Genomic DNA, 12,133 nt, shown 5'->3' with positions numbered 1-12,133 from the left:
ATCAAATACCTTACTAGTTCAAGCACTTTGACCTTGGTGAGCTTGTTTTTATGTTACTGTGCACACGGTACTGCCATGCTAACTCAAATAGCAGGTTTTTTTAGTATCCCTCTGCCACCTTGTCGAGTCCTGTTTGCCCTGAGTTTCCCCGTCCAGGCTGACCAAAGGCACAGTACTTGCAGTACCTTCTCTTTGGTTTGCGTTTTATTCCTCGTTTGATTTTTCTGTTCACTGCTGAGGACAAGCACAGTTCCTTTGTAGGCAGAGCTCTGACAGTTTTGCTTTTCTGTTCCTTCCAAACTCAGCTTTTCCCCTGCTTTGCATTTGAGAAGATGAAAATAGCTTTTGATCAATGGAATCTGAAAACATTGATCATTGTGTCTGTAATACACATTCTTGGTGGCTACTCGGCAATAATATTATTCCAGAAAAGGTAGCTTTCTAATCATGAGAACTGATGAAAACTTGTTTCCTGCAGACTTTTGTATAATGGCTCATCAGCTTTGGAGTCTAAGATACAAGATCTAATAGAATTCTGTCTCCTTGACAGACCATTTATAAGGTGTTCTCCTCTATGTGTTACCTGATACGGGCTGCTCTTGCACTCCAGTTTTCTTCAGCAGGGAGTTTGTGAAGTCTTTATTGCCTGCCTAGTTGTCTAAAACTTCTGGACAATTCAATATTTCTGCCCTCAGTGTCAGATTTGGTTGTAAATGACCAAATGTTCTGGTTCACAATCATTGAAGGGTGACAACAGAGTAATGCACACATAAATGAAGTAATGTTATTTCTCTTGGAAACCATGCAAAACCCCAAAACATTTTGTTTTTAAGTAGTCTTCAAAGCTATAAATACCTTCCTAAGGATAGCTTTCTTATTATTTTCACTGAATTAAATCAGCATCTGTAGCTTGAGAATGTTTCTCTGTGTCTGTCTGTGTGAAGCTTCAGTAGCTTCTGGAAATGTTCAACCAGCTCAGGAATTTCGGGACATATATTAAGTACCAGTGAGGAGAACGCGGGTTGTGATGTTGGAAGAGTGAACGGGGGTGGTTAAAGGGGGAGAGAACATCCTGCTTGCAGTTTGACCACTGTGGGATCTTGGATTTAGAATGAGAATTGGGATTAATACGCCTCTTGCTCTGCCCAGTTCAGGTCTTGCTCTTCGGAGCTACTTGTTTTCAAGTGGATCCTATTAATATTTTAGGCATATCGAGTGTACATTTGCTGCATTTAATTAGTTCGCTTGCTTATTGGTGTTAATCTGCTGCAGCATGGAATTAGCTTGGGGGTAGCTTGACTGTTTAGTATCACTCAACCCATGCCAAAGTCGTTGCTGGCATTAAGAAGCTGCTGGTTCTACTGCAGATTGGTATTTTAAAACTAGTTCGTGTCGATATACACTATATTGCAGTGATCGCAGGATAATTGTGCGTGCACAGAAGCAAGGTTCTGATTAAAAGACAGAATCCAACCTCACCTTAAGTCCTTTCAAGTTTTTCCTTCACTTGAGGGATGGATGTGGAGAAGAATGGGTCCAATATCCTACTAAGCCGGGATGGATAATATTTATTGTTCTATGCCTGTATTTATTTTTAAGTGAATAAACAAAATTGGATTTGACAACCAGAAAATTTTAGTACTTGCATGAAACACTTTCAGTTCAGGACCCCAATTGTTTTGTTTTGTTTTTAATCCTAGTACCCAGTGAAATTTCTGTGACTATTTATTTGAAGGGCAGTGCTGCAAGAGAGCACAATGTTCTTTTGGGGATAAGATCCCCCCTCCTGTGCTCCTTATAACAGCTCATTTTGTCCTTTGTCAATATAGTAATTTTAGTGCTTTGGAACTTTATAGCAGTTATCCTGAATAACAGTTTCGTATTTCCAAGCACAGTTTGCAGCTGCCAGGAAAAATAAACTTAAATTTTCAGTGCATTCAGAGCAGCTCTAGCTTAGGGGTATTTTAAACTAGGGGAAAATTAAGAAATTGGAAAATAAAAATAAAGCTTGGCCTGGTAGTTCCAGGGCATCATGAAATATCATTTTTATCAAACAGTATTTAAAGTGCTAAAGATTATTGAATCATGGGATAACAAGTCTAGTTTCCTTTTTTGAAAGCTGTTTTCTCTCATCTAAATATGAATACTTTCCGTTTATCTCAATGTCTCAAAATGTCTTTTTTCTTTTCTTTTTCTGTGACACATACACTATTTGTGGTTTTCCAGCTTTCTGATTTGCAGGAGTCTGTGTGTAAAAAAAAAAATAATAAAAAAAAAATCCTTGTAAAGGTTGCTAATTGCAAGAAAGGTTAAAGCATGTTTTCAGCTTTCACTAGACAACACACAGAGGCTCTCCCAGCTGCCACCCACATTCCATCTTTCATGTCTCCAGTGCCTTTTTACATTTGTTGTTTTGAGGTTGTTGCTGTAGCTGTGTTATGACTGCCCTCTCTTCTAGTCTTAATTCTCAGCATCTCCCCTCAGGTGTGTTTGTGATCTGTGCTGATAAGCAGATGCTTGTGTTCTCTGCTGAAGTGTCAGCCCTTTTTGGGTTGGTTTGGATGTTTTATTTACTTGAGATCCATTTCTTGTGCAGGTTCAGTTCTGCATCGCTTGTAAACAGAGCAATTTTTTTTCTGGACATGAAAATGATTAAAATACACAGGAATAACTGATGTATTGAGTAGTAAGTACAGATCAAAGTCACAGCACATCTCCTTGCTTACTGCAGAGCTTAATAATTTGATCACTTAGCAAAGTATGTTTCTCAATTTAAGAAATGGTCTTTCAATTAGATGTGCATTACGTACTCTGTATTTTTTTGATCAGTGATGAATACTTCATGCCTATGGGTTACATTTTCCACACTGCTCAAGCACCATGGATGCTACATCATTATAATTAGTCCCTTACTCATTTGAATTATATTTTGCTGGATTACATCACTTTTTTTTCACTCTCCTCATCTTGCCTGCTTAATTGGATGTGAGCTGTCAAAAAACCCACAGTAAATAACATTTTTCTGGCTCAGGCAATCACAAGTTCATTAAGAAGATAACTTTGTAAACCACAACATTTTATTTTAAATTAATAGATCAAACATAATTCAGAGGTATTGCAGTTTACAGTTCCAGTGGGAATTGTTACAAAGTGAATTGCATAGTTGATGTATCTGGCGAAGTTTCCAGTAAGCAAAACTACTGCTATAACTAGATTTAATTTTGCTAATGTAGAATTTTGTCTTTATTATTTGTTAAAGCAGTAACATCGTCTCATGATAAATGCTCCAGAACTATAAATGGTTAAAACTATTAAGATTTATTTTAGCGTCATTCAGGTTTTTTTGTGTTCAACTTGTTTCTTACCAACAATCTTAAAATTTTATCTTTTTTCCTAGATGTCCCGGGATGAGACAGTGTGTAAATACTGTGGAGTCAGCTACTTGGTACTTCATGAATTTAAGATGATGGAAGACAAAGTAAAAGCAATGGAAAGGGAGTTTCAATTTTATGAAGGAAGTCTAGAACGGGAAAAAGGACTTAAAGCAGAATTGCAGTCTCTTTGCCAAGACCTTGAACGCTATCGAGCTGACAGTGAATCAAAAACAGAAAGGTCAGAGCGTATTACCTAATCTGATATTATTCTCGTGTATATGTATTAGGTAATTTCATTCCAAAGAAGTTTAAAATAAAAATAAGATTTGTCTTTCTTTTATCAAATGTAACATATCTGCTATAATACTTAATATGAATCATATTTCATAGTATTGTCTGGAAGCAAGTTTTGAATTCCTTAATAGTTTAGAAACAGTCAATATATTTAAAATGAAAGCCTGAAGGCATTTCCCCTGCACATACGCCCAAAGGGAAATAATCAAATATTTGATCTTACCAGTTTGTAATAAAAATATTTGTAGTATTTTAAATTAAATCCCCCAGTATTAGGAGTTTCACAGTTCTGATACTTTTACTCATTGTGTCATAGTAACATGGTAAAAATTATCGGTGTTCTTACCCTGAGGAGCTTACAGTTCATTCTCTGAAATAATGATACAGAATACTAAAGCAATTACAAAAATCTTGGGTACTGCTCATGATGCTGTTCCTCAGAAACAGGAGTTTGTAAACGCTTACTGACAGGTATGTGAAGGTCCCAATTAAAGGTGAAGTTTTCTACTCCTGTGAACTCCAATACAGAAATATGTGTGTAGCTCGGAGGACACAATTATTGAAACCTTTAACTGTGTTCCCTTTTAGCTAATACTTCAAGGCTTTTGGTGTGTTCTTCTTTGTCACATTGTGATAACTTTAATCTTGGAACAGGAAAACTTACTTCGAAAATATTTGTCCTTTTGATTAGCAGATAGCACATCTTTGGTTCCTAAAGTTTCAGATTGGTACACCAGCTATAAAAGTTATTTTAGGGGTAGACATGAGAAAACGAAGCATAAAAGGAGCATTTCAAATACTTTTTTTTTCCCCTCAGCCCTTTCTTCATTCATAATTTCTATTATTTTTCTTATTCTTTTGGTTTGCAGAAAAGGGTGCAAAGGCATCTGTACTCAAACTAGCTTTAAAGTGGTTTCATGGACTGCGTGTGGCATTACTAAGGGAGTCCAGGCAGCAGCAGTGGCTCCAGAACTTTTGTTAGGTTTGCTGCCACCACAATTAGACTGCCATCAGGTTCTCAACCATGTTAGCTTTGATTTGTCCAGATTATTTATAATATATAAAGATCTTGAACGGAGAAGGAAATTGTTGCAGTCAGTATGAACATTTTATGACCTAGTTAGTGTTGTGGGTGTGTTTTTCAGTTTCATTGATTGCAGTGGGATTTCTGGACTGATAATTCTGTTTCCTAATTAACCTTCTGTTGCTTTTATGCTATTTTATGACACAAATTTTATGACAAATTGTATCTTTTCTACATTGTTCTGTGAAAAAAATACAAGTTTTTGGTCTTCTTTTGGACCTGAAGCTCTGAACAGCTGCTCTTCCTTTTTTTACTCATCTTCTACTCATCATAACGGATTTCACATGGCAACTCTGTGATGGATTTGTGTATCCTAGTTTTCTGTCTTCATTACTTGGAATGTATTGTTACATTGCACTGATTGTTTTACAGCAGGACTATAAGCATTAATATTTATAGTTGACTATTAAAAGTTACTTTATAAAAATGCAGTTGCTAAAGTTGACTGCTGATGGAATAATGTGGTATCAACAAGGGCATCAGAAACTTCTTGGTAATTTCTTGCTCGTCTGCATCAAACTGTCAGGAGCTTTTTGTAAGAATGAGATTGTAAATTTAATTATCAGCTCAGTCATTTTGAGTCTAAAGAACCCTAATAGGGGTATTTCTTGCATGACTGGCTCATATTTAGTAGCAAGTTATCTACAACTGATAACTTGGGGCATTTTGAGTATTAAGGTGCTCTCGAGAGATTGGACACTACAGACGAAACAACTACAACTTTGTCTGCAGGTGAAGCACTTTTTCTGCAAATCACTCAAATACTGTTAAGAATTTAATGTTACTATTAAAGGATTTAGCTAGGCTTGTGTGTGGTAATACTGCTAATAAAAGATTCATTTTAAAACATGAGGTCACACAAAGTTGAACAAAATGCATCTCTCTTATAGACTGCTCTACTCATTGTTTCTTGCTGTGTTTTTTTCATTTGACCTGAACACCTCCACCCCCCGATGTGCAATGCTTTCTTTGGCTTAACATCATATTTTTGGAGACTGCATTTGCTCCTTTTTACTTTAACAGCTCTGGGTGGCAGTTATGATGACAGTATTCAGTGCGTTAGTAAATGCGGTGACAGCACGTTCTTCTTGTTGAGGATCATTTGCCAGAGGGAAACTTGAAATTTTCATTTAGCTGATATTTTTTAGCAGAGTTGGAACAGTTAATAAAAATTTTATCTCTGCATTTTTTCCCCCTATGGCTCAACTTGATTTAAAACCTGCTGAAATCAAATGGAGTACTTGCAGTAGGCTTTCTTTCAGGCCATAAATCAATGATTATGCCTTGTTAAGTAACCTGTCTAAATATTCCTTATCTCTTCTTTACTATCCTGAATCTCTTGTTACCTTGTGTTGCTGGCATAAACAATAATAACTACTAAACATACTGTCTTCTCATTCTTGCAAGGTTGACATATCCTTCCTTCCAAACTGAAAATTTTTTTCTGAAGCCAAATATGTTTGGGTGTGTTTTCCCATCTCTGGTAATCCAAGAGATTTAATCTCCTTTGCTAGTTTCACACTGTTTTGGTTTTATATTCCTTTTAGGTTAAAATATTGCTGTTGTTTGTGCCTGTGGTTAACCCTGAAAGCTGCCTGGGAACCTGAGCTTTTGCGGAAATTAGTAACCTACCCTTTGGCATTTTGTCAGAAGAGGGGGAAGTAACCATCATGCAGTTAACTGTGTTGATTTGATTTAGCTGTTTGAGCCTTATCCTTACTCTGTGTTAAAATTGCTTTAATTCCAGGATACTTGCATGAGAGGTGCTCCTCAAGGGCTGGGGCAGGCTTGAAATAGCAACGCCAGTCAGTTGGTGCACCGACAGAGATAAGCTGTGCAGTTGGTACTGCACTGGGCTCAGCACTGCTGCCTCTCCTACAAGATACTGGTTACAAGAGCAATGATTCATGCTTAATTATGCTGAAACATCGGTGTGTCATTTGAATCACCACTTTTGCTCTGGAACCTATTTAAACATATTAATAATAGGCATTTCATTGTGGGCTTCTCGGATTCACTGGAGATCAAGCGTGATTGGATTTAGCCATGTCTCTATAGGACCCCCACAGATTCCTGTTGTTCCTACAGCTGAGTTTATTAAGATGTTTTCTCTGGCAGTGTCTTTTGACATTTGTGACACTGCATAAGGAGTAACTGTATTTGTGGTGTGAGTTTTGATAATTCATGCAACATACAGTACAAGACATGTAAAAGATTTGAATACTAAAGATGCTATTTAAAGGTACATTAGTGCTGGATATCATGAATGTGACAAAAGGCAAAATATTTTTATGATGTTTGATGTTTTGACTCATGGAGACGTGTATAGATATCACTTAATGGGTCCTATGTTAAAGATCCCTTGTAGAATAAATAGATTCCTGAAATCTTTTTTACAAGTATAGTAGGAGGAGTTACTTGTTGGTTACTACCATGAGACTTAGCCTCCTGAGTCATGCATGAAGGTGCTGGAAATTTTATCCATAACTAGTAAAATCTTACAGGTAATGTACAGTTTCCACGAGTTAAACTATTAGGTTTATTTTTGCAAATTTGTGCTTTTTTGTGTGTGTTTCCTTGAGTTTGTTATTTCCTACCACAATGGCAAAACTTAATACCATGGAAAATGCTCTGTTGTTGAATTTGCCTATAAAAACCTTCCTTTTTGCAACATGGTTGTGTAGGAGGTCAACAGCAACTGCCTGGCTTGGTAAAGTCTAAACTTGCAGTAAAACTTGCAGTAAAACAGTGAAGTGACTGGGCAGTGGTCACAGCACACTGCTCTGCCCTTAGCTACCAGCCTACACGGCAGCTTGGTAGAAACAATTTGTGGTTTCTTGTCCTAGGAGACTGAATATAGTGGAAATAGGGAGTGCTACATGCTTTAAGAACTGTGTCACTACTTAAAAAAAATAATCTATTAAAGTGACCTTTTTGCCATATGTTCTTTCCCTTCAAAACCTATTTTTAATATGTCTGTTAAATATTTAGGGATAAAGTGGAGTTGAGTTGGTGTAAAAGAGTCACTGAGAACCAAAGCTGGATGAAATAAAAGGAGTGGTAAAGAACTAACCTGTCCTTTTCTGAATGTGGTTTAGGGCATGCAGTCAGTTTTTCTTATTCTGTACCATCAGATGCGGGTAACCTGGGAGGTGGCACATATTTTGACTGTTTTTTGTTGACTTTTTTGTTGACTTTGATTTGTAAATAACTTAACAGTATGTACTTCTCTAATGAGCTACATGATAATTTTGTGGTGTACGTTTTAACCAGGAAAAAAGCAGGATTTTGTTTAGCACCAAAGTGTTTTAATATGTTCTTTTTAATAGTTGCAAACTGATCTATACATTTTGCCCTGATGGTGTTGTCATGATGACTTGGGTCTGGCTCAGGCTTCTGCAGAGAGCCAGCAAAAGGCCTGACAAGCTTTGTAGGACCCAGGTCCTGTGTTCACAGCACTGAACTTCACTTTTATCTCTAAAAAAAACCCACTGACAAATCTTGTCCCAGTCTCAGGAAGCCATTCAGAGCAGTGCCTTGGGGAAATAATCTCTTGCTGTTAGATTTTTATGTAAAGTATGTTGAAGCCAATGTCTTCCCAATAGGATTCATACTTTTTGTTACTGATAGATGATGCCTCGATCCCACTCTTGTGTCGAAATTGTGATTGTTCTAATTTTGACAAGTTTTTTTCTGTAAACATGATTAAGTGCCAAGATTGATTATTAATAAGCAAGACAAATTTTTTCACTGAGTTAGTTCGGACAAGTGATTCGTGAGGTGCAAAACTCTGCAGTAATCCTCAACCCTCTCTCAGGTTCCTGGTAAAATGAACTTTCTCCCAGTGAAACACATTCCTTATCTGGAAGAGTCTGAAGCAGCAGTTAGTGGAAAATGCAAAAGGCAATATGAAATTTGCATTTTTGCTTCCAGGCACACTTTTAATGTATTTTTCATTAAAATATTTTCATATTTAATAGGTAAAATTAAAATTTAAAGCTACATTTTAAAAATTATCACATTTTTCAGCATCTGAGAAAGGTGCCGCATAATTAAAAAATGTCCTTGAGAGACATTCACTGACAAGAAGGCTCCAGCAAAGATTCTGCACAAGTTTGTGCGCCTCAATGAATGGCTAACTTCTCTCAGGAAAGTAAATGGAGCTCTTCTCCTTCATGTTTTTGTGTTATGCCTGTATTTTCAGTTCTTTTCTGTGTTTGTACATTGCAGTTTTTGAGGTTTTGCAATTTCAGTGCTCCCAACCATCTGCAATTGCAGGGAAAACTTCCTCTGTTACACCCTCACGTGCTTCCAACACCAAGTTGTGCGTTCATTTGTTCACGCTGTAATTATATGTATTCGTTCGCACCTTAGAACTTTTACTCGGGTATGGTGATTTGCTATCTGTTTTATTACTGCTGATTAATAACAAGAAAGCAAGAATTACCCATCAAAAAGGTTTTAAAGTAATTTTTTGTGTTTCTGTTTGCCTCTGATTTATAATTCAATGTGAGATTTTTAAGCTTGATCAGTAGCTCTAAAATGATTCTGGGTGTAACTGCAAAGCTTTACAGAGATTCTTTCAGTGCATTTGCAGACAGAATGTCTTGCTGAAATCCACAGAAGTTCTGCTTTATTATCTGTCAATGTCAAATTTGAAAGCTTTGTGGTTATTTACTGAAGAAGGTTAATATATTGTGTGCGTGTACATATGCGTAGAGGACAAGGTGTTATGTTCTCTATGGTCACATAGCAATGAAACTTGGATGGGACCAGAGGGGGGACTCAGGCTAATCCTTGAATACTGAGGCACGTGTTTTCTCTTCTGTAAACTGTAATTACTGTCGATGAAATCAGTAACTGGATTGGTAGCTCTGGGAAATCCAGTCTTGGGTTTCTTCAAAGATAAATTTTGAATTGCTTGTGACAAGGCAGTCATCTTTCTTGTCATTGTTTTTTTTCAGACCTGTTTCAGAGGTTTGCTTTTACTGGAGCAAAAATCATCTAGGCTGTCTTCATAATACTTTGTACTTCTGCTGAGATAATATAGATAGGTAACAATGCAAGATTTGAAATGACTGTCAGCCTACACAAGACATGATAAAGACTTTCACAAAGAGCGTCATGCTTACTTGTCAGAGATAATTTTAGTTTGCTGTCAAATTGGACTGTATGCTAAACTGCAAACAAGAGGAAAATGAGTCTGTGGTGGCACATGAACACTGTTAAATAGTCTTATCTTAACTTGAATAGGCTGTGCTGAACAGAATATAAAAAAAAAGCAATTATGAAGAAGTTTGTGGATGATATTAAGTGCACGTTTCAGGCTGCACGTTTTATATGTATTCCATGCCAAATTTATGAATGAATACTGAGTTTCTTCAGAGATGCAAACTGACTTGTCTGTTGGAAGGGATGCAACATGTTGAAATGACAATAAGCAACTCTTGGCTCTGAGCAGGTCCTAGAATTTCTAGGTGAAAATACTCTAGTGAAACTTTTTCATTGACAGTATATTCCAGCCTCCTCTGTGCATGCTGTCCCTGCCGACTCCAGGCAGCTAGGGATGCAATTGCTCATTCAGCATTGAATGGGTCCCACCAGGACTCATAAAGGGGCTGTGCACCACGTAGGCTGCAAAGGTTGTTTCTTCTGATCTCAACTTCTGTGAAAGGCAGCGTCTTAAATTTGAACAACCAAGGTAATTGCTCTTGTCATTACTTTTAGGACAATGAGTGTATTTGTTTGCTGGCAAGCATCTCTTGCAACTGCTGCTTTATTTTCACATGCTATTCTTCTCATTGTCAGCACTAGTAGTTAACATGTTATAATTCAACTCCCTCTTCGGGCAGGCTTCCTCCTGTGTTCACTAAGAAAGTATGTTGGCTGCGAAGATAAGATGTTAGTTTTCACAGTTCATGTGAACTGTAGGACAGAGGACGGGATCAGTATGTTCTCACAATTCTCTCTTAATGCCAGCATTTAATGATCCATCGAACTTTGTGCTAAATATCATCAAAATAACATGTTTATTTTTCTTCCTTCTTATGGTGATGATAGCAGACAGAATGCAACTGCCTTGCCTTCTTTCCCTATCCTTTTGTGTCTGAATGACCAGAACATGTTGATAGTGTCTATTTGCACTAACCTCGTTAAACCAGATACCTGGAAAGGAAGGAGGAAGGAAATGTATCAGTGCTTGTTTGCAAGTTTCTTTTTTAAACCAAAAGGGCTTCAAATTCTGCTCATTTTGGACTAAGTAAGAATAGAAAATGAGCATCCAGCTTTCCATGGGTCCTGAAGTTTTGATTTGCTGTTTGATTTGTTTAATTGTTAATTAAATAACTTTTCGAACTTATATAAGTACTGCGCATCTTGAGTTGAATATTCTCGTACATAACCATTAGCATGTATCATCTGTTAGTGATCACTCATCTCCTAGCACAGATATTCTGCTTTTGCAGTGTCATAATCTCATTTAAATAAGCATAATTAAAGCACAGATGTGACATGTTAATTTGCATTTTTAATAGGAGGGAGGGTACTCAATGTGTTTGAGTCCTGGTAACAGTAAGCTTTTCTTTCCCAGTCCCAGATTTGGGATTTCTTTTGGTGTCAGATCTGAAGTAAAATGCTGAAAATTGTCACCTGCACTGTAATTTAAAAATCCATTACATGCGGTAGTGATAAAACACCCTGGAAGACCAACGAGGAGGAAGCATAAAATCACTTTTCAATCTATTCAAGGCAAATATTTGTAGAGGGTGTTGTGAACAGTGCCTTCTTCCACCCTCTGCTGCAAGGTGACTACTTGCAGGTGTCCTGAGGGGTGTTAGGAGAGGAAAGAGAACCTGAGAAGAACTGAAGTTTTCAGGCCTGACACATGGCCAGAATTTGTCAAGTAGAGCCACCAAATCACACTCTTCCCACCCAGTCTTGCAATCAACAGTTTTCTGGGCCCAAAAATCTGTTGGGTGGGGCTTTTTTTGCTAGAGGAAAGAGGGAAGTACAGAAAATAAGTGTATGTTTTCTCTGGCATCTTGTGAGTCAAGCTGGGAACATGGACACCGTGATCTACTCCAGAAATTCCTGCCCTCTCTTTAAGACTTCCTTAAGAAAAATGTAGGAAAATAATCTTACTAACTTGACATTTTTCATCATTTTGATGCTAATGTCACTGCCTAAGTATGTAGAAGTAACATCTGGCAGAAACATTTTGTGTGCAAAAGTTTCCCTTTAGCTCCTTAAAATGCCATTGTCAAGCAACAGAGACCTAAATTCCAGTTGGTGTAAAAATAATGGACAAGAATATATTTTACATGTTTGTGGGGTTTTTTTTTTATTTGCTGAGCATCATTAATTCAGCAATGCAGAAGTACAA

General features: G+C 37.2%; 1 protein-coding gene across 5 annotated transcripts in view; it reads left to right on the top strand.

Annotated features, from left to right (window-relative positions):
* LEKR1 (leucine, glutamate and lysine rich 1) overlaps positions 1–12,133 on the top strand; it is a 55,526-nt gene that overhangs the window by 6,569 nt on the left and 36,824 nt on the right. For 3 of the 5 annotated variants that reach the window (XM_069865132.1, XM_069865131.1, XM_069865135.1), the window contains exon 2: positions 3,398–3,612. In XM_069865132.1, the coding sequence (XP_069721233.1) occupies positions 3,398–3,612 (215 nt within the window). Of the gene's footprint in view, positions 1–2,595; positions 2,687–3,397; positions 3,613–7,140; positions 7,257–12,133 lie in introns of those variants that run through there. The other 2 variants (XM_069865133.1, XM_069865134.1) reach the window with 2 other exon arrangements.

This window comes from Phaenicophaeus curvirostris, chromosome 10 (genome assembly GCF_032191515.1).
Source record: "Phaenicophaeus curvirostris isolate KB17595 chromosome 10, BPBGC_Pcur_1.0, whole genome shotgun sequence".
Classification (NCBI taxonomy): Eukaryota; Metazoa; Chordata; class Aves; order Cuculiformes; family Cuculidae; genus Phaenicophaeus; species Phaenicophaeus curvirostris.
Note: the sequence above shows the minus strand (reverse complement) of the source record. Positions and strands in the feature narration are given on the sequence as shown.